The sequence below is a fragment of the Fusarium vanettenii genome (assembly GCF_000151355.1).
Source record: "Fusarium vanettenii 77-13-4 chromosome 4 genomic scaffold NECHAsca_3_chr4_2_0, whole genome shotgun sequence".
Taxonomy (NCBI): Eukaryota; Fungi; Ascomycota; class Sordariomycetes; order Hypocreales; family Nectriaceae; genus Fusarium; species Fusarium vanettenii.
In genome coordinates, this window is record NW_003315879.1 from 3,266,182 (window position 1) to 3,286,733 (window position 20,552).

The 20,552-nt window shown below is 47.3% G+C and overlaps 7 protein-coding genes across 7 annotated transcripts; 5 read left to right on the plus strand and 2 right to left on the minus strand.

The window, feature by feature from the left end:
• Nucleotides 1–718: 718 nt before the first annotated feature.
• On the plus strand, nucleotides 719–2,444 carry NECHADRAFT_92993 (uncharacterized protein; the record flags this gene model as incomplete). Its single annotated transcript, XM_003051872.1, has 5 exons — nucleotides 719–1,015; nucleotides 1,064–1,316; nucleotides 1,364–1,482; nucleotides 1,530–2,300; nucleotides 2,349–2,444. The coding sequence occupies 5 exons, from the start codon at nucleotides 719–721 to the stop codon at nucleotides 2,442–2,444; spliced, it is 1,536 nt and encodes a 511-aa protein (XP_003051918.1).
• A 412-nt stretch (nucleotides 2,445–2,856) lies between these two features.
• Nucleotides 2,857–6,268, minus strand: NECHADRAFT_79487 (uncharacterized protein; the record flags this gene model as incomplete). The annotated part of the gene is made up of 2 exons (XM_003052334.1): nucleotides 2,857–5,776; nucleotides 5,832–6,268. The coding sequence occupies 2 exons, from the start codon at nucleotides 6,266–6,268 to the stop codon at nucleotides 2,857–2,859; spliced, it is 3,357 nt and encodes a 1,118-aa protein (XP_003052380.1).
• Nucleotides 6,269–7,227: 959 nt separating this feature from the next.
• NECHADRAFT_79488 (uncharacterized protein) lies at nucleotides 7,228–8,184 on the minus strand (the record flags this gene model as incomplete). The annotated part of the gene is made up of 1 exon (XM_003052335.1): nucleotides 7,228–8,184. The coding sequence occupies one exon, from the start codon at nucleotides 8,182–8,184 to the stop codon at nucleotides 7,228–7,230; it is 957 nt and encodes a 318-aa protein (XP_003052381.1).
• A 746-nt stretch (nucleotides 8,185–8,930) lies between these two features.
• Nucleotides 8,931–10,983, plus strand: NECHADRAFT_79489 (uncharacterized protein; the record flags this gene model as incomplete). Its single annotated transcript, XM_003051873.1, has 9 exons — nucleotides 8,931–9,159; nucleotides 9,211–9,419; nucleotides 9,472–9,632; nucleotides 9,685–9,836; nucleotides 9,882–9,982; nucleotides 10,033–10,207; nucleotides 10,255–10,466; nucleotides 10,519–10,718; nucleotides 10,782–10,983. 9 exons carry the CDS (start codon nucleotides 8,931–8,933, stop codon nucleotides 10,981–10,983), a joined length of 1,641 nt encoding a protein of 546 aa, XP_003051919.1.
• A 984-nt stretch (nucleotides 10,984–11,967) lies between these two features.
• Nucleotides 11,968–14,304, plus strand: NECHADRAFT_37891 (uncharacterized protein; the record flags this gene model as incomplete). The annotated part of the gene is made up of 4 exons (XM_003051874.1): nucleotides 11,968–12,330; nucleotides 12,526–13,911; nucleotides 13,969–14,126; nucleotides 14,196–14,304. 4 exons carry the CDS (start codon nucleotides 11,968–11,970, stop codon nucleotides 14,302–14,304), a joined length of 2,016 nt encoding a protein of 671 aa, XP_003051920.1.
• Nucleotides 14,305–15,233: 929 nt separating this feature from the next.
• NECHADRAFT_79491 (uncharacterized protein) lies at nucleotides 15,234–16,670 on the plus strand (the record flags this gene model as incomplete). Its single annotated transcript, XM_003051875.1, has 1 exon — nucleotides 15,234–16,670. One exon carries the CDS (start codon nucleotides 15,234–15,236, stop codon nucleotides 16,668–16,670), a length of 1,437 nt encoding a protein of 478 aa, XP_003051921.1.
• Nucleotides 16,671–17,403: 733 nt separating this feature from the next.
• NECHADRAFT_79492 (uncharacterized protein) lies at nucleotides 17,404–18,112 on the plus strand (the record flags this gene model as incomplete). Its single annotated transcript, XM_003051876.1, has 3 exons — nucleotides 17,404–17,587; nucleotides 17,640–17,956; nucleotides 18,014–18,112. 3 exons carry the CDS (start codon nucleotides 17,404–17,406, stop codon nucleotides 18,110–18,112), a joined length of 600 nt encoding a protein of 199 aa, XP_003051922.1.
• Nucleotides 18,113–20,552: the final 2,440 nt, after the last annotated feature.

Consider the following 20,552-nt stretch of genomic DNA (forward strand, 5'->3'; position numbering starts at 1 on the left):
CTGGAATCCATTGATCTTGCATGCGGTAATAACATCATGGACTAGCCCTATAGAGTTGAAAACACTACCATATTGACTAAGTCTAGGCCAGCCTTTTTACATTTCCTCGCTTGCGCGAGGACCACCAGAGCATACCCATCTCTACTATTAGAGCACTATCTAAACCTCTATAAAAATCATACAAGAATAGGCTAATCCCTTATCTTGATTTTGGTGAGCCTAGGAAGAGACTTATCATGATTGGTCTAGATCGCAGCTCAGTACATCATGGCAGTCCCCGCGCAAGCAAGGAGATACCCGACAGCCCGCAGCGGGAATTCGACCTGCAGCGGGAATTCGACCTGCAGCGGGAATTCGACCTGCAGCGGGCCGCGGCGGGAATGACGCGTTTCCCTGTTCCCCGGTTGAGGGTTCAATCGCAGCCGTGGAATTAGTCAAGCCCAGTTTCAAACATACATGATACATCGTCGTCTATTGGCCCGGGTATGGCATATATTGCATCTTATGCATCCTCCTAAGCTGAAAGCTGTGGTTATGACGCGATCGGGATCTGATCGACCGTGTATGCGAGGATCATACGGAGGCTAAGGCAAGACAAGATGGAGACTGCGGGATCGACTTGTCTTGGCACGGGATACTTGGATGAGTATAAGTTAGGGTCTCTGCTTTCTATCGTGTTTGTTTCGTCCGCACTAAACTCGAGCAGACTGGAGACACAATGGCTTTTACTCAACTCGAGTATGCTCATCTGCTAGGCATAGGGGCAGTTCTTCTATGCTTAGCAGTAGTATGGCAACTCCTCCTTTCCCCCCTGAGAGCTTTCCCAGGACCATTCGTTGCCAGATTTACTGATCTTTGGCGTGCTGCCGCCGTACTTCCTGGACAAATCGACAACGTCAACCGCAGATGGCACAAGCGATATGGCTCTGCTGTTCGGGTCGGCCCCAATACTATCATTCTCAACGGCCCGGAGATGATAAAGATCGTGTATTCAACAAAGAAGGCTTGGGTTAAGGTATGAATCTTTTATCATTGTATATGGGGTCTAACAAGTGTACTTTAGAGTGATATGTACATGATCAACGACGTCCTTCTTAATGGCAAACGGCTGGCCAACATCTTCAACACGCGGGACCTTGAATGGCATGCACAGCAAATCAAGCCCATCTCCAAGTTCTTTTCCATGAGCCGACTTATGGATATTGAGCCCCTGTTAGACGTCACAATCAATATGCTCACGTCCAAGCTCAACGAAAAGTTTGTCGATGGACCATCAAAGGGCAAAGTGTGCATGATGGATGACTGGCTGGGCTGGTGTTTGTTAACCCTTTGTTCTGTTGTCGCAAACTTACTGACTGTACAGTGGCTTGGGACTCCATGGCCAATGTCACTTTTGGGAGACATTACGGCTTTATCGAGAAAGAGCAAGATGTTGATGGTTTGATCAAGGATTCTGTAAACTCGATGCGTTACTTTGCCCCTGTAAGTCGGCCCACGGGAACTCAGCAGCACAGGGCTAACAGAGACAGGTCTGTCAAATCCCTTGGCTCGACTATCTCCTCGACAAGAATCCCATCAAGCGGATCGGACCTAAACCACAGCTGACGGGTACCATGTACGCGGTAAGGGCCATATCCGAATACAAGCAAGAGATTGCCGAAAAGGGGTTGAAATCTCAGAACGTTCCTCACCTTCTCGACAAGTATCTCGGCCTGGAGGAGCAGTATCCGGGGATGGTCAATGACGCTCAACTTGTGAATTGGCTTCTGCCGACAGTCATTGCCGGCGGCGACACGACGGCTTCGGCCATGCGTGCTGTTGTGTACTTTTTGGCCAAGAATCCAGAGACGAAGCAGAAGCTCTTTCTTGAGCTTGATCAAGCAAACCTGGAAACTCCGGCTCAGTGGAAGGACCTGAAAGAGCTGACTTATCTGGATGCTGTTATTCGAGAAGCTATGCGAGTTTGCCCTGGCATCGGTCTTGCCCCGGAGCGTGTCGTCCCCGAGGGTGGTCACATCCTTCCAGATGGTCGATTTCTCCCAGCTGGTACAAAGGTCGGCCTGAATCCCGCGGTAACTAGCCGAGATACTGGCGTCTTTGGCGCCGATTCTGACTCCTTTGTCCCTGAGAGGTGGCTCAGGCAGGACGGTGAGGCAGAGGACGCGTTTAATCAGCGGTTCAGACGAATGCACGAAGTCTTGGACTTTGTGTTTGGAGGAGGAACACGCGTCTGCTTGGGGAAGAACTTGGCCAAGTTGGAGATTTACAAGGCTATTGCGACGCTGTATAGCCTCTACGACGTGAGAGAACTTGCCCCTGATTTTTCAACTCTTACTGACTCGAGATAGATAAACCTCGTTGATCCTAGACACGAGTGGAAGCACTACAGCTGCTGGTTCGTATATCAGCTGGATATACCTACAGCGATCTCGCGTCGGACTTAGACGGTTAGGGAGGGTAGGCCGAGAGTGGGAGCCGCTGCTGCGCCCTGTCCAAAACCCGTACCAATTAGACCAAAAACATCATAAGTTCATGATAAGAAAGCTGAGAATGAGATGAGTTTAGCTCGTGAATATGTAAATTTATGTTTATGTTTCCTCAAGGTTCATAGTAAAATTACCCTCAGCTTAGATGAGGTGGCCCGTCCCTGGTAGCATAGGGAACGAGGTAGGAAATTTGAATTGGCCATTCCGCTTATCTGTTTCAACAACACAATCTTTTCAAATTCTTGTTTTGCCAAAGGATCCTAGGCTTTAATCCGAGGATTTCATCCAAGTATAATTCTTGTTTGCACAATTGCAACAGTTCCCTGGGCCCAAAACCAATCGAGAATCTCTAGGGCCCTCTTCCGCCTCATTAATCATGATAAGGGAGAGGACGCTCAACCCGCCTGGGAATGGGTTGGCTGTCCCCCAACAGGACTATCAGCCGAAATGACTTGTGTGAAGGCCTCAATGGAGGGTTGGGTGTCTGGTATCGCGAATCCACAGGAGAAGACGTGGGTTCGGGGTCAAGAAAGTTCCAGAACAAGTCAACATTGCCTGCTAGTTCCATTCCAGAATCATTTGCATCTCCTGCTTCCTTCTTCCACATATCCTGTGCTCGTGAAGTTCCTGAACTCTGCCTTGCGTCCTCGATGGCCTTGTAAAACTTTTGTCGGAAAGACTTTTCCTCATCCTGCGTTGGAATGTCCTCAAAGCGGCGTCGCAGGTTGTATATCCTGTTGATTAGCCCCTTGCAGCAATCTTCCAGGGCTTTTCCGGACTTGCTACCAAGAGTGACGTTCAACCCTCGGAGCTGATTGAGAATTGAAAACCATAGCTGTAGGCGCCCTGTAATATAGCTTTCCGAGTAGTCGGAGTAATTGGCAATGGTGTTCTTGATGGGCTGCATCATGAAAAAGAGGTTGCTTTGTTTAGCTCCGTGGTCCCAGAGGGTCCAGAAGAGCTTCTTGATGTCGACCGGCTCAAGGACCAGTTTAATGTCCTTAAATGCCCGGTCAGATACAGCCTGAAGCAAGAACCGAAGCAGCGAGCTAGGCATGTCCCTGGTAGCTTCTGATTTTCCTTCTCCACATTTGATAAGGAACTTGTCGAGCATGTGAGGGCAACCGAACCACCATGGCAACCCGCCAGAACTTGGTACTTTAAGTGCTTCGCGTGCCTCATCGGGTGAGAGGGCGGCGAAGGCTCTGAAGAAGGGCTTCGAGCGCATTCGACTAGAAGGAAGCGAACCGTACCTATACCCTGTAAACGCTGCAATGATAGGATGGGTTTCTCTCCTGAAACGATAACCGTATGTCTGTTGGAGAACCCCCATGCCTCGGGTGGCATCTGTCTCGCTCAAAGAGAGCAAGAAGTCGACTACTCCTTGATTCTCATGGGTAGCAGCCAGCCATAAGGCGGATACCTCCTTGGATCTACGCCCATAGGTCATGGCCGCGTTGATTATGTGAGAAGTGACTTGTGCCCCGGGGTTGGCCATCATAGCAATCTTGAGAATGGCATCCATCTCCTCGACACAGTCATCTTTTTGTCGAGCTGGCCATTTTTTACGCCGGGGGACGGCCATGGCGAAGAAATGAAAAGGAGAAAGACCAGTATAGCTACGCGCTTGTCCATATGTATGCCTGGAGCATGCAGCACCGACCTCAACCGCAGCAAGTGTGTGGGTCCTCTCCATGTGTTTACGGAGACAATCCCAACAGACAAGAGACTTTTCGAAGAAGAATGGAGAGAGACACTCTCGCGTGACTAGAGTCCGATCGGTTTGGAGCTTTTGGTCGGACATGGCTGTGCTCCAGATTGGGCAATAATTCTCCTTGAGATATCTTACTCCGAACTTGGCGGCCTGCTTGGGGCTCTTGGCAGCCATCCGCTGCATTTCTTTAACGCAGGAATGGAGGCGATTCTGGATGTCGGAGAACTTCGGCGGCACACCGTCATGGGTGTAATCAGGACGAGTGAGCATACCCCTCCACAACTCCTCGTCTGGATCGTCGTTGTCGAAACAAATGTCAGCCATGAACGCGATGCACGACTTAGTCTCGTCGTGGTCACGACCGAGTGTGTCCATCTTGAACTGGCAAGCCTGTATGCCGTGAGATTTCGCATTTTCAAAGTTGCCCTTGACATGATAAGCGTCCGCCAAGAGTGAGTGGGCGTCTCCCTTGACGGCTGATTCTAACGAATCTTGCCCCAGAAGTTGCTCGAGTATGGGGATACTTTCATCTTTGGCGCTCTCTTTACCAGACCGACGGAGTGCCCGACAGAGAGTGAGTTGAATCTTCTGAAGGGTTTTGGAGCTGGCAGGCTGAGTTGGAGTGGTTGACCCTAGCTCGGGAACGGCCTTGTACGACTGTAGAAAGGCAACAACTTCGTCATTTTGGCCCTTTTCCAAGAGGCCAAGGGCCTGTTCCAGTCGGTACTCGTCAACCCAGACACTAATTGAAGGAAACTTTTGACAATACCCTTCGATTATGCTTTTGTCACTCTGGGATTGAACAAGCGCTTTTGCTAATGACCGGGCCGATTGACTTTCGTCCTGGAGGAATTCGGGGTCGGTGTTTGAGCTGAGAAGGCGTTCGAGATGCGGTATGGCTTTGTCGTACAACTTTTCCTTCATACACTTCTCAGCTGCCTGGATCCTTCTCTCGTGAAGCTCGCCGAGAACACTGGTCTCGTTGGTGATACAGGATACAGACTGTATGATGGTTGTGACGGATGGTGGTGATGATGTCCTGGATGTAGAAGTTGCTGAAGCACCATCTGCCATATCGATATTGCCTACCCAATCTGCTACATCTTGGCGCGACTTTGTTGAGAAGTGAACATGAAAGCCGACGTCTGGGTTGACGACTCCGTTGGTGTGAGGTTCAGGGCCAGCCGCAGCTTTGGCCATGTCTCGAAAGGCTCGCACCGTCTTTGAAGAGGATCGTGTACGCTTGGAAGACATCGAAGCTGACTCGGTGGTTGAAGCGTAGTCCTTGGCGTGACCCACGAGTCCCTTCAACACATCAAGCGTGGCGCGAGTGTCGTTCTCCATATCAATCTTTTCCTTTCGTTCAGCGGCGTCTAATCCTGCCTGGGTGTTTTGAGAGCTCCCTGATTGGGGAGAGGCTGGCATCGGTGTCTCAGGTGTTCGAAGGGCTCTTGTGACGAGGTCGTGATCCAGACGGTCCATAGAGGACTGAAGACTGTCTATGCGGCGCATCAACTCATCGAATGATGCAGCTATGTCTCCGGCGGGAGGTTGAGGAATAGTGGCTGTAGAACATCTAAATGTGCTTTAGATACCAGTTAATAGATGATAGTGAAAGAGAGAAAACTCACCCTTGGATCGTCTGAATGAGGACAGGGAGCTGAAGAGCCGAGGTGTATGTGTCGATAGAGTGACGGAGGAGACTGATATCGCTGTCATACCGCCGCTTCCTGATGTAAGCCCCCAAAGCAGTTGAAGATGACATCTGACGACTAATGTTGGAGAAAATAGTTCCAAGTCGACTGTAGGATCTGTTGCAGCTGTTGAGAAGGCCCTCCAACACATCTTGATTACACCAAGGTGGTTTGCTCGGGCTCAGAGTACTGCGTTGAATGCCATCTGACAAGACGGACAGCATCATCCGTGTAGCCCCGAGCTGGTTATCAAAGTCCCGTAGGGCGTCATCCATATCGCGGATGTCATGGTAGACCTGGCTCACCTGGATGACGGTTTTCCCAACGGCCTGGACTAGCTGGAGCACAGCCGCTACGCTGCCAATCACTTCCATGTTGACAAGTGAGCGATAGGGAGCGATTGAATGGATGAAGGGAAAGGCATTGTGCGGGGTCTGTCGTGTTGAATACTTACATAAATAATCAGGCTCTGAAATACTGATCTCGAAAGCTGAAGGAAAGCTGAGCGAAAGCTGAACAACCACTATGCAAATCTATCCTATCAGTGAGGGAAGAGGCGGCTGCACTCCAGGTAGGTATGCGTGAAACAGAACTTTGGTTATTGAGGCGTTGGCGTGCATTGCACATTGGCGGAGGACACCCTCCTAGAGACAAGAGTCAGCCTGCCATGAAGTTAACAACCAATGTCGACTGGGCCTGTGGCTTGCAAGGAAGCCTACGAGAAGAGATTTGATACGCCTTGCTTTCAACCTTACCAGTTATGTCTTTGGATTTTGGGCGAAGAACGAGATGGGCGTAGTAATGACCTGATGGACACATTCTCTTATTTAGGCGGGATAATACTATTTCTTAGCAATTAGTATTATAGTTTAACTGTCCTCCTATTTGTTGGAGGAACAGAGCACATCCAACCACAGCCAGAAGAAAACGCCTCTCTGTTTTTCTACGGGGTTTGACGGGCGCTCTAGCTTACTACTCACAACTTTCAGGAGACGGGATGGCCCTGGACCATCAAGCATGGATACCTACTCTGGTAACTTCTCACACGGGTTATCCAGTGTCACTCTCGAGAGCGCTCTTAGAACGTTCAGTACCAGGGCTAAACCCCATAGAATCTCTCTAAATACGAGCAAGATAATGGCACGCAAATAGCCACTATAGTTATAAATCTTCAAAGAAGATGCGAATTTCGCAGTCCTTGGCCTTGACGCCCTCGATGCAAGTGATAGTCACTGAAGTGATGTGCCCCGAGTTCGCATGGTGTTCATATAATAAAATTCAATCTATAATTATCTATGTCTATGGAGAAGTTCCAACAGAAGAGAAAAAATCTTTACAACTTTTGAATTAATGTCAAGAAATGTGTTCGGAATGCCTCGCTGTTGACATCGACCGCAACTCGACAATTCGGGACTGGAGGTGAATGAGTCTCCAGCCGATCGGCGACCATGATGCCACGTGCCTCACCATCACCGGTAATAACTGACACCGCCATGTCCCTATACTCGCACAGTTCAGGATGTGACACAACGGCCACAGCTAGGGGGTCGTGCATGGGGATTGAGTCCGTCTTGGGCCTCCCCGGAAACCTGACAGCTTGGTAATCTATGTATTTGATGGTGGCATCTCCAGCAAAGGCGGCGAAACTCGACGACGACTTTTTGAGTTCTTGAGCGTCTGCCATGTTCAGTCGAACTCGTAGGGTGCAGTCGAGGCCGATCCATCGCTGAGGAATGCCTGAGCGCAACACGGTTCGGGCGGCTTCGGGATCAGAGAAGACGTTGAATTCTCCTGGTTTGTCACGAGAGTACATGGTTCCGAAGAAGACGCCGCCCATGATGACAAGCTCCTTGATGGCTGACTTTATCCGCGGTTCGAGAAGCAAGGCGAGGGCCACATTGGTGAGAGGCCCGATGGCGACAAGGGTGATTTCCCCTGGGTTGGCAAGAATATGCTCGATGATAGCCACGGGAGCGTAGCCTGGGGTAGGGGCACGCGCAGTCTCTTTCTGCGCCAGAATGTGAGGGGCAGGTGTCCGTTGTTGATCGGGATGAATTATAGGAGTAGCGGAACCACGGACGAGGGGCGTATTTTGGATGCCGAGTCGGTTGAGGAGGACGCCAGTCAAGATGGTAGCGCTCTCGACGTCAGTATTGCCATTAACAGTGGTGATCAGATCGAGCTGGATGTCTGAGTCGGCATGTGCTAGGGCAAGGGCGAATCCATCGTCGACATCGGCGCCGGCGCCCATGGACAGATCAGTATCCAGTATGATGCGTGTCGGTGCCATTGTGTGGGAAGAGAAGAGAACGGCCGAGGAGAGGAAGACTTCAGGAGTTGAGAGTGGTTTGACCCGTCTTTGGTAGGGCTTAGATCCTTTTGTGCCTTGAGGGCTCCTTGTGCTTCCTCAGTCTGGTGAATTCTCGTTTCACCTGGCTGGTGTAGGCGTAAGGTAGTGCTAAATGGCAAGTATATGGCATGAGAATTGGATTAACCGCTTGGAAGGAATGAGCCGAGTCGGGTGGAGGCCGGTTCTTGTCGGGCAGAGCCCGATGCGAGGCTGGGACCCCTGAATCGCATCCTGTGCTGGTTCCATTCTCCCCGCATCCTCCCCACATCTTCCCCGGCTCACAGGATACTGCTCCACCTCCGCGCAAGATGTCACCAAAATTTACTGGCTGACAAGCATTGGGGTCTCGCTACGTGAGTTGACTCTGTCGGGCTGTGACCCGGCTCCAATGGTGCGGAGTCGGACGCGCTCCGGTCTCGGGACGGTGTGGGGCCGGTTTTGTCTTGTCGGAGGCACTCCGGTCCCCGGCTTGAATCCAACGTGACCGTTACCATCAAGATTCTTCCCAACCATTGAATAGTGCCATTCCGGAGACAGTTTCAATTGCCAATACCATGGTCCATCGCGATCAGAGCCAGCCCAACTAAAGCGCTGTCGGGCATATTTAGTCGACACGCCCGCCTCCCGCCCTTCATGCTTCTTCCCAAGGCACGGGAACAACCTCCTTTTCAGCGAGACCATTCACCATGCGACATACCGATCAGTCCAACGGGAAGAAGGACCCCGCCGATCATGTCGAAGTATCCGACAATGGCGAGCTTCCAAAGGCCATCGACAAGGCCCTGGCAGAAGGCGACCCGGTCCAGATGCGATCCGAGTTGGATAACTTGCCCATTCTGAAAGCTCTGCGTATATACTGGCGCATAGCTTTGATCTGCATGATGGCTGCGTTCAGTGCCGCGCTCGAAGGTTACCGTACGTTATTGTTTCCCTGCTGAAGATCACCAGTCTAACTCTGAATTCAAGAACTTGCGCTTGCGAACGCGATTGTCTCGAATAAAGGGTTCATTCGCCAAATGCCCAACGGGGGCACTAAGCTCAACCCTACACATGTGGCTGTTTGGGGAGGCATGCTATCGACTGGTCAATTCGTCGGTGTAGGCCTCCTTCAGATTGTTATTGACAAGATTGGCCGAAGGTTTGCTATGCACATCACCTGGCTTTCTCTTGCAGTCGTGAGTTGCAAGCTATCCGCCTTACAACTGGGTATTTACTGATCTTTTTTAGAGTGTGGCTTTGGAGTCTGCGGCCACGAACTGGCTCTACTGGCTCTTTGCTAGGCTGATCGGAGGAGCTGGCCTCGGCATGATGCAGGCTACCTATCCCGTTTACATTTCTGAGAATGCGCCGACCCAGATTCGAGGCTTCCTGACTACCTCATACATGCTGTGAGTTGCCTAACTATAGGCCTTGTCGTTGCCACTGCTAATCTGGACAAAGCTGGTATGTTTGTTCGCAGATATTCGCCCCGTTGGCCTTGCGACAACTGGCCTTCACGGACCCGTATAACTTTCAGATTCCCATCCGCACCCAGTGGGGAATGTTGGGCGGTATGCTCCTTATCAACTTGTTCTGTCTCCCGGAAAGCCCTTGTGAGTTTGACCATGGCCGGCATCACTTACTTTGAAGCTGACCAGCATCAGGGTGGCTTGTCCAGCGGGGCATGTTTGACAAGGCAGAAAAGGTGCTTGCCAAGACACACAAAGGCGTGGCAGGCTACGATGTAAAGAAAGAATTGGTAAGATCCAGTCCTATACTCTGCTTCGGACTCGAGCTGACTTGTCCCAGTCCATTATCATCGCTACAGTAGAGCACAAGAGAGAATCCACAGCCGAGGACAAGAGCCAATATCAGGAAATCTTCCGAGGAATCCACCTTTGGCGGCTCTTCATTTGCTTCTGGCCCAAGGCGATGCAACAGCTGGCAGGACAGAGTGTCACCAAAAACTATGGCACATACTTCTGTGAGTTAATCTGGCTTAATAAGCCGTCCGTAACTGACCCAGATTAGTTCAGTTGGCTGGAAACGACGACCCTTTTACCGTGACGGTTGTGCTGGCTGTTTGTCAACTCCTGGGTGTTCTCACAACTACCTTGATGTCGGATAGATTTGGTCGACGCTGGCTTACTATCGGCCTCTTTGGGGCAGGAGCCATCTCGATGCTTGCCATCGGTATTCTTGGATCTTTCGACTACCAGAGCAAACAACTGGGCAATGTCTTGGTAAGTGTTTGCCGGCTCTATGCCACTACATCATGGCTTAACATTAATTCAGGTATTCTGGGGATGCCTGTCTAATCTTGGAGTCATTGGTGGTGCTTCAATATCCTACAGTTACGTCGCCGAGATTCCTACCCAACGGCTGCGGGCACGAACTGCTTCTATAGCCTTGATGGGCTCTTTTGTTCTCGGGATTGCCTTCAACTACACGGTTCCACTCATGCTCAAAGCTTGGAGTGTTAGAACGGGATACTTGTAAGAAAAAACCCTTCCGCTTGCTCTCATGATTCTTATACAGAACGTAACTGACTTCATCAGCTTCGGAGCCGCCGGTGTCATCTCGTGCGTCGTCGGATTTTTTGTCCTGCCGGAAATCGCCTGCCGAACCCCTGCCGAGATAGACGAGATGTTTGACGACAAGATCGCGCCTCGCAAGTTCCGTAAGCGTGTCACGCAGGTTCAGGTGTTCCTTGAGGAAAAGGGGCATAAGGAGCACATGTCTCCAGAAGACAAGGCGTAACCGACATGGATATTGGCAGCAGCCTTTATCATAATCAATAGGGGACTGGATCGGATACTAGAAGTGGTAAAGTACCTGATTGGCAGGAGGAGAGAGTTCCATTCATAAATTGTTGAGTCACTCTGGAACGGACGAGTGGGCGAGGCTTGTGGAGAGTCAAGAGAACGATAGTACACGAGCAAGTCAACATTATTACATTAAGCATTTTTTATTGCGAGGTTCAGCGCTTTAACACGCACAAGACCAGAGCGGCAATACAACCTTGAACCGTGGGAATATTGTCCGTCTCGGTCGTGAGGTTGCCTTCATGTCCCAGATCGTCTCTGCACCGTCAAAACTTGGAGTCTCGAGGTGAAAACCGTGACCTAGGTACGAGAACTACCTGATGCCACGTTGTTCAAGTTAACCGATCTTCGGTGCATGACGCCCATCCCAACCCCCTCTGAAGTTCCAACCCCTGAGACCACCGCTTGCGCTCTGAGCTTGCCGCTACTTTATGCAGCAGAGATCTACTCGGGCAACCGGTTGCTTCTCTTGCTTTCTACCACGTGGTGAAAACACTGAATCGTGCTTTCGCGTCATCTCGCCCTGCCGTCTCACGCGATGAGGGTCAGGGGCTAGGACGTGTCGTATCCGTCTCGTCGGAATCCGGGGTAGTTCTCCTTAGTGGAACATGTTTCTTCCGGTTGTGGGGGAGAATTGGTTGTTCCCCAGACCCATGACTTTCTAGGTGGTCTTTCATCTCGCCCCATTTACACAAGATCCTTCTTAAACACATGATGTGAAAATACATTAAAGGAGCTGATTAAATTTATTCGGAGTGTATCCGTATTCGCTACTTGGTTGTTATGGGGGCAGAGCACATCCTTGATAAGACCAGTACTGGTGTCGACCCGAGTGCGGTTGATTGAGGTAAGCATTCAGTGGCTCTTCATTCTTGAGCCAGTTTCTAACGAGGGCAGGGTATCCACGATAGCCTCGGACATGACACATCAGTCTCGTCGAAGACGGAACTCTCCGTCATCGACCAGGGCGAGTCGGGTCCGCTCCGCTTCGCCAGCTCGCGAACCAGCATCCTCTGCTCCACGCCCGTTTGGTTCTGCCCGAATCTCTCAAGGGCGCCATTCCATCCCTGCCTGTGACAGGTGTCGTTCATTCAAGAAAAAGTGCAGCCGGACCTTTCCCGCGTGCAGTCTGTGTGCCAGCGCAGGTCAGAGTTGCTCGTATAGTGCACCACCCGCTACCCCTGAAGCCGAGGCATTGCAGTTGAGAGCACGGGTTCAATGGTTCAGTGACTACATCAACCGGCACCTCATTGAGACACACCATGATGCAAGAATCGAGGATGTTGAGACTGGGTCGGACCTTGCAGCCCTACTTGGGAGTCGACTGAATCTCAGTCCCACGAATCAAGATGCCCTTCAGGGGCAGACTCGAGATCAGAACGTACTTGATGCATTGTCATCATCTGATCTTTCCCCGGCTCAAGTCCAAGTTGGCTTACTTCCGGGCCACGCCGAACTAGGTCACTCCGGTTTGGAGCCCCCAAGTCTCGGTGTTCAAATCGACGGAAGCATTACGACTTCACCTATTGATTCCGAGAGTGCCCGCCCAACTGGCCGCCAGGTATCTTATCAGAGCTCAACAGGCACACACAATCCAGAAGCCGATAACTTCGCGGCAGGTCATGGCCTACCAACTGATGCGGCAGCTCGTCGCTTTGTCGACGCCTACTTTCGGAACGTCAACGGAGCATATCCTTTTGTGAACCAGGCCAAGATACTCGAGAATCTCGAGACACTAGGTGACCTTGCTCAAAGGCTTCGTGACTCCCAGTCTACTCTCCTCTATTTGGTCATGTCCATAGGTTGCACAACTCTGGAGCGAGCCAGCCGGGTCCCTAGAGACACGGCAAAACAGTTCAAGGTGGCATATGCCGAGATCATCCAAGAGTGCGTCTGTCGGGACAGCATCGAGTCGGTCCAGATCTTAATGCTACTAGCGCTCTACTCGCTATTTGACCCGGCTGGGGCGTTAGTATACTCCATTGTCGGGATTGCGGCACGGCAGGCTATCACGATAGGCCTGGCTCGCCGACCAGCAGATGAAAATACCTATCCACCTGCTGAAACAGAGCTTCGCCACCGTCTTTACTGGAGTATCTACGCTCTCGACCGCATGATGGCCGTTTCACAAGGTCTACCCGTGGCTCTCCCAGACAACGCTGACGTGCCATTTCCCGGTCTAACGGTCGAAGAATTTGCCAGCGGGGAGAGAATAACATACGCGAGGAGACTGCAGACAAGCCGACACGTCATCCAGCTACGCCAGCTGGAAGGCCGCATCTTGGAGCAGATTCATTTCAGAAGAGAGGCCGACATTGCGGAGCTGACACCCTTGGATAGGCGAGCAACGCTGAGTAGTTTACGGGCGACCATCGAGGATTGGCATAGTCAAGGATGCCTGATGTCACCGATAGGGGGCGATAACACCACCATCCATAGCAGCACGACTTGGCTCAGCGCGCGGTACTACTACCTGCTCCTTCTGTTATACTACCCAAATCACTTCAACAGCTCAGCCGGAGCTGTATCACGGCAGGAGCTGCAGCAATTCGCGCAGCGCCAGCTCCAAGCGACATCGGCGCTCTTCCAACAGCAACAGTTACCCCTCAACTGCAACACGCTCTACAGGCTTATGCCTATATGCCTGGTCTTGATGTACGACTTTGTGGCAGTATGCCGCTCAGCAAACTGGACCGCACAGTCGGAGTTTCCCTTTCTGGCCAGGGATGAGGTTGCAGTCGCACTATCAGTCCTAGAAGCGTTCCCAAAGGAGTGGAGCTTTGCACACCGAGCAGCGGATGTAGTGCGTCAGTTCGCAGGTGTCGTATCTGGCGGGATGGCAGCCTTCTTTTCAGATGACGCAGTATTCCCTCTAGGAGCTACCAGAAGCGCAACCACTGGTGAGAACGCTGCAGGAGAGATTTATGGGGGCAAAGAGAGTCTCCCGGTTTTGATGAAACCTTGCATTTCACGAATGACATCTCTGATGCAAGAGATGATGGGGAAGTCAACGTGCTTTCAGTTTGTCGAGTATCCATCCGATGATAACAAGCGAGGAGATGGTCAAGAGGCGGCCATGTCTCATCAGAAGCCACATCAACCGTACCAGCAGCAACTCCAGCAGCAAGCTCTGCCTCCGGTGATGAGCCAAGTGGCCATAAACCGGGATGAGATGGAGGGCATCCAGGAGGTTGGGATAGGGGATGAAAATGTGATTGGTTATGGTTGGGGCGCGATAGATTTGGATTTTCTATGACATAAGAGGCAGTTGTAACTCGAAGGGCGGTGCTCTTTTTTCGACCGTCGTCTGTACTCATCTCAAGTGAGAGCCTACATGTACGAAGCCAAAGGGTAACCATGCTAAAGCGCGGAGCCACATAACTTACAATAAGGTAACCTATTAATGGTTTAGCATAACACTATTTTTGTAACTCCTCAATCTAGCAGTTAACATAAATATAGCAAGGCGGATTACAGAGGCTAAGGTGCTGCCTTGTCCCTGCATTACAGGTGGTGTGATAAGATCAAGAGATTGGGGTCATTTACGGCAGCTGAATCTTTGGGCCTAGTAACCAATTAGCTCTTTGGCACCATGGTGCAAGCCTCCGTTTCGTCACAGTTAGTTAGTTGTTATTAATAAACTTGTTCTTTGTGGTCTTTGCTAGGCTGCAGCCCCATGTCCCTTTCGCATGGGGCCTGTGAGGCACCCTTGGCGTCTTCCTCGTGATAGTTTCTTTGTTATTTTTCTTTATTTATAGAATTTGGCTCTGGTCACTTCTGGCTGGTGGCCAGTGCCTTGATAGCGATCCATTGGGCCTTTGTCTGTTATTCTTTCAAAAGGCCGCGACTTGACCTGTTATTGAAGCTTTTTAATATAAGCCACTGAACAGGTGTTGGTCCAATGAGCCACACGAGCGAAATTCGGGCCCAGTTAACCCATCGAGGGCCGGGCTGGAACTTGGTATAATAAAGAACAGATCAAGCCACACGCGAGCATCATGCAGACAAAGAGTGACTCCTCGTTTCCTCTTATGCAGGTAGACAAAGGGGCCTTTCCTTCCCTGTCACATGCCAGTTCTTTCACCGGGCAGCCTCTCCCAAGTTTTATAAAATAACACCACGCAGCCAACGACGGAATGACAATCCATCCCCTCTTTTCATTTCAACTTTACTCAGGTGCTCGAAATGCCCGTCACTATTTATCCAGCTGATCACCCAGCTGCGCCACGGCAGAACGAAGGCTCCTCGACAGAATCGGGTCAAGTCTTCGAACGGGCATGCCCAGATGAATATAAGAAGGGCCAGAGGATCATTCAATCTTCCTTTGACAAGGCCCACGAGAATTTAATCCATCCCGCGAAAAACAGCTTCGTCAATGCAGTCTGGGAAGCCTACAACAATCATCATCACCTGTTCATTCGCCCCGAGGATGTTTGGTTTTCCATCCTCACTCAGCTCAGCTTTTACATCAATAAGAACGCTGAGAAATTGAGGTCCCATTTCGTGCGCCACGAGGGCAAGAAGAAAGTGGCAGTTCGCATTGAAGGGACTCTCGACTGTGCTGAACTGGCTCGCCTCATGACCGAGCGAATAGAGGACCACATTTTTGACCCCAAGCTGAGGGAATGGATCATGCCCGACGACTTTTCGACTGCCGAGGCACCGGACAATGTTACGGCTCTGATTCTCATGATGGGATCGATGCAGGAATACTTTTCCTGCACGGCGGACATAAGCTGTGGTCTTCCGTCGGTGACTCTACTCGGATACAAGACCGACTGGAACAGGCTTAAAAAGCGCCTTGACAAGATAGCCGAGTTTGGCGAAGAAGCTGAACTATTCGCCAAGCTTCTGCGGCCAGTGCTCCACCGTTTTGATCTCTCGTTCATGGATCCCAAGGATCCCGATATCCTAGACTTTTGGGGCAAGATTGCCCACTGGGAGCAGAAAAGCTCTGGGCCCGATAGTCTATCTGGATGGATCTCGGCTTTTTGCTTCTGGACGGCTGAGGGGACCTGTCTGTATTCCAAAGGACTTGACAAAACTATCCCTGACCCCGAAACAGGTGGGTGGCGTGCGGGTTGCATTTTGGATGGTGTACAATTCCATCACATTGACATTGAAGAAATCCCAAAGGGTTTCGTGTCGGTGCCTGTCAAACTTGTCGAAAATTTGACAGAACACAAGACGAGGATGGTGGCAGCTTCAGTAGGCGTCAAGGCTTGGAGCAGCGGTGATTTGATATCGGCTGCGCTTCCACGTCCTGAAAAGGAGACGATTACACCAAGGGCGGAAACCCCGGAGGAGACGATTATGCCAAGGGCGGAAACCCCGAAGGAGACCGAGAAGAAGAAGGTCAGCAAGGTTGCCCGGCTGAGAGAGTTTGTCTTGAGGCTCATTACTCTTCCGGGACGAGATGCCGGGGTTTCAACGTCGAAAGAATCCCCTGACAATGTGACGGTAGCCAATGAGCCACAGGCGACGACGGTCGATGAACCACCGCAAGCGCCAGACACAGTTTCAAAGCCTGAGGTTTCTCAAGAAGATTCGAAAGCTAAACTCGACTCCTTTCAGCCAGTCTCGGGGTGGTGGATGTATGAACTCAAAGACGGACAAGAATAGGTTGACCTAGGAGCATTGTGTTTTACGGCATTGTGTTTTATGTGTTTATTAGTATGTTCTTCTTTGATATTTTGCACGATAGAGAGGTCTTTGAAAACAAGAACAAAAAAGGGGAGATAGGCTTCACTAGGGTATGTACGCATGATTACGCGGCGCTTCATCTTGATGAATGCGACGCAACCTTTGGGCTGAAGTTAATTCCAAGCCACTCGTTTATAAACAGGGTCTATTTTCGACAAACTTATGCCTTTAACAAGTGCCAACAGGGTACAATGTCAGACCATATCTCGCATCATTTAATTGTGTACATAAATCTTGCACAATTGACTTCGGCTTCTGTTCTATCCGTCGCGAAACCGAAAGCGAATCCGCAATTCCACCCATTTTTGGCGAGACACGTCTTGGCGCGGCCGTGTCATGCTTGTTTTGACATGGGGGGTTTCACCGCCAGCGATTCAAAGGCGTAACGCATTTGGGAGAACTTACTCGTACGAATGTCGTTTGTTATACGCGTAGTCTAGAGCTAGGGCTGATTCAAGCTTATTGTTCGGGTTCCGGCAAGACTCCGACGAGGAGTTAACGGAGCCTCCTTATGGGGTTTGTAGAGTTATAAATACAGACTGATGCCTCGACTTGAGTGAACATTTCATCATCAAACACTTGCTTCTACATTCACCAACTCACTACATCGCCTTCAGCTTCTCAACTTTTCAACCCAATCAAACACGCCATCATGCCTTACTTCACCATTGTCGTCCCTACCATCTCCGAGGAGAACAAGGACCGCTTCCTCGAGGCCTGGCCTACGCTGAAGGAGGAGCTCAAGTCCCAGCCTGGAGTTGCCGGTGTTTCCGCTGGACCCGTTGTCGCCGAGAACGGTGCTGCCGCCACTGAGTTCAAGTTTGTCCAGTGCATCGGTAGGTGGACGAGACCCAGTCGTTACAAGACAGCTGCTAAGACATGTCACAGCTTTCAAGACCGAGGAGGACTTTGAGACTTTCCAGGCCTCTGCATGGGCTAAGGAGCGCAAGGAGAGGTACAATGAGCGAGTTGGAGGCGAGCCTACTTCTGGCCGATTCGAGGTTTCCCAGTTCCCCGAGGGTGCCTCCCACAAAGCCTTCACCCAGTTCTCCAGCATTGTCATTGAAGACAAGAGCAAGCACCCCGAGGTTCGAAAGGCCTGGATGAGCCTTGTTGATGCCCTCGGCAAGGAGACTTGGGGTGGTGTCAGCGTTGGAGATGGACCTACCGTTGGTCTTGGTCTGGTTGGATGGGACAGCCTCGAGGTATGACGAGTTTTCACTCTTGATTATTTTGCGATTGTATGCTCACATTTTATTCAGGAGGCTCAGGCTGCTTACCAGGATCCCAAGGCTCAGGCTGCCTTGGCCGAGTACAAGAGCCTTGGCCAGCACAAGAACCTTATGGTTCAGCTGCAGTAATTGGGGACGTTCCACTCCCTCTGCGGAGAGGCTTGATTTGGTGAATGAGGGTTGCAGAAATATTCAAGATTGATAGATGGGCTTTTTCCAAGACAATAAATCTCCCCTTCACGTTAGTGCACTGCCGTTTGGCCGGCTAGGGTAACTCTCAGAGCTCCTCCTTGACTTATAAATTCTACCCTCACGATATGCTCTTTAAGTCCTACTTATTTTCTATTAGGCTCAGTGAACTAATTACGCCGCCTTAACTTACAGCTGAGACCGTCGATGTAAAAACCAGCGAAATGCTCTTTAGGAAGGCTACAGACACCCATGTTAACTCGGGTGCTATTAGAGTCTATAAAATATAGTTTCTATTTCGATCTTTAGGCTTAGTTAACCCATTAAGGGCCGGGCTATAATTATAATAAAGAATAAATCTTAAATATAATATAATATTATAACCTAATATTAATATAATAGCCTAATTAAACTTCTATAATAATAAAAGAATTATACTTTATTAGAGAAATAAAATATACTAAACTATATAGCCTAAGGGAGGAAATTTCTATATATTTTTTTTAAAGTCTTTTTAAAAGAGAGATCTTATATACTTTTTTATAAGATAAATTTAATATAAAATAATAAAAATAATTAATTAATTTATAATAATAAAGATATAACCTATAAAAGAGCCTAAAAGTCTTTTATTTAAGGCTTATAAAAATAATAATAAAAGTAAGGCTTTATAGCCTTTATTTCCCTTTTTTATATATAAAAAATTACCTTAATAGCCTAAATTAGCTTAATATATTTTTCTCCTAACTTATAGCTCCCTATAAGGCTTTAATATTTATCTTTATAGCTCCTAAGAAGCCTTATTAAAACCTTATTAATTCTTTCCCTAAAAGCTATTAATTCCCTCTAATATATTAAATTATTTCTTAAATAAAACTAATTATTTAATTAATTATTTTAGCTTTTTTAATATTCTCTTATTTTTTTATTTTTATTTTTTCTTAATATTATTATAAGTATTTATAGCTATATCGCTATAGCTAAAATCTTATCTTATTAAGATAATTTTCTTATTTTAATAAGAAGATATATTATATAATTTTTAGATAATAATTATTATATAAGCTAATTCTTTACCTCCCTAAGTTAGCCTTTCTCTCTAGGGTTATATAATATAGCTTATATACTAAGTTTAATAACCTTTCTCTTTAATACTAAGACCTTATTACTTTTATAATTTAAATAATTAAAGTCTTTAATACTTTAAATTTATAGACTTTTTTTTATAATATATAGGTATTTATCTTAAGTCTTATCTTAATAATTTATATTTATTATTTAATTAGATAATCTAATAAAAGCTTTTTTTTTATTTTTATTTATATTATCTTTAAAAGAAATTAAAGGCTTAAATAATTAAAACTCTAATTTACTAAGGGATAAAAGCTAATTATATTTTAAAGTATTTAATAATAAATTAGCTAAGGGCTTTAATAAGATCTTAGGCTAATTTTTCTTTTTAAGAGATATAAAAATTATAAATTTATCTTTATTATTCTTTAAAGTAAAACTAATTAGCTTTATAATTAGTTTTTTCTTTTTCTTAGAATTATTAAAATTTAATATTATTTCTCTATTTATATAAATTAATATATTATCTTTAACCTTAATATTATTATTAATATATTATTTAAGTATATCTTAAAAAAAGGTTAAAAAAGTAATTCTTAATTATAGGGATATAAAAGGCTTAATTCCTAAAGGGACCTTAGCCTCTTTATTATCCTTAATTATAAAAGGTATAATTAAGTAATAAATCTATTAATTATTAATATAATTAATATTCTTAATATCTATAATTATATATCTTTTTAAGTTAATATAAAATTAATATTTTAAGATTAAATTAATAAGATTAAAAGAGATATAATTAATTAAATCTATATAAGAAAATTCTTATAGCTTAACTTAGATATAAAAGATTTATTTCTTAAAATACCTATCCTTAATCCTAAGCTTATTTATAATAATAATTTAATAAATCCCCTTAAAGCTATTTAGATTATTATTATAAGAAATATTTTTAAATTTTATATTTATAATTTAATTATTAAATACTTAGTCTTATATTAATAAATTAAATATAACTAAGGGTATATCCTTTTTTTTATTAATTTTTAAGGTCCTAAGGGAATAAATTATTTTAAGCTTAATATATATTAATTTTATTAAATCTTAAAGGGTTTAAAAGAGAGTAAATATATTAATAAGATTATATTCTTAACCTCTTTATTATAATATTAAAGGAATTATATAGAGATTAAATTTATAGGGCTATTTTACCTTAGTAAAATATTCTTACTAAGTAAGGCTTATATTTTTAGCCCTAATTATTTAATTAATTATAAGGGAATTAAAATAATAAAAATTAGATTTTTAT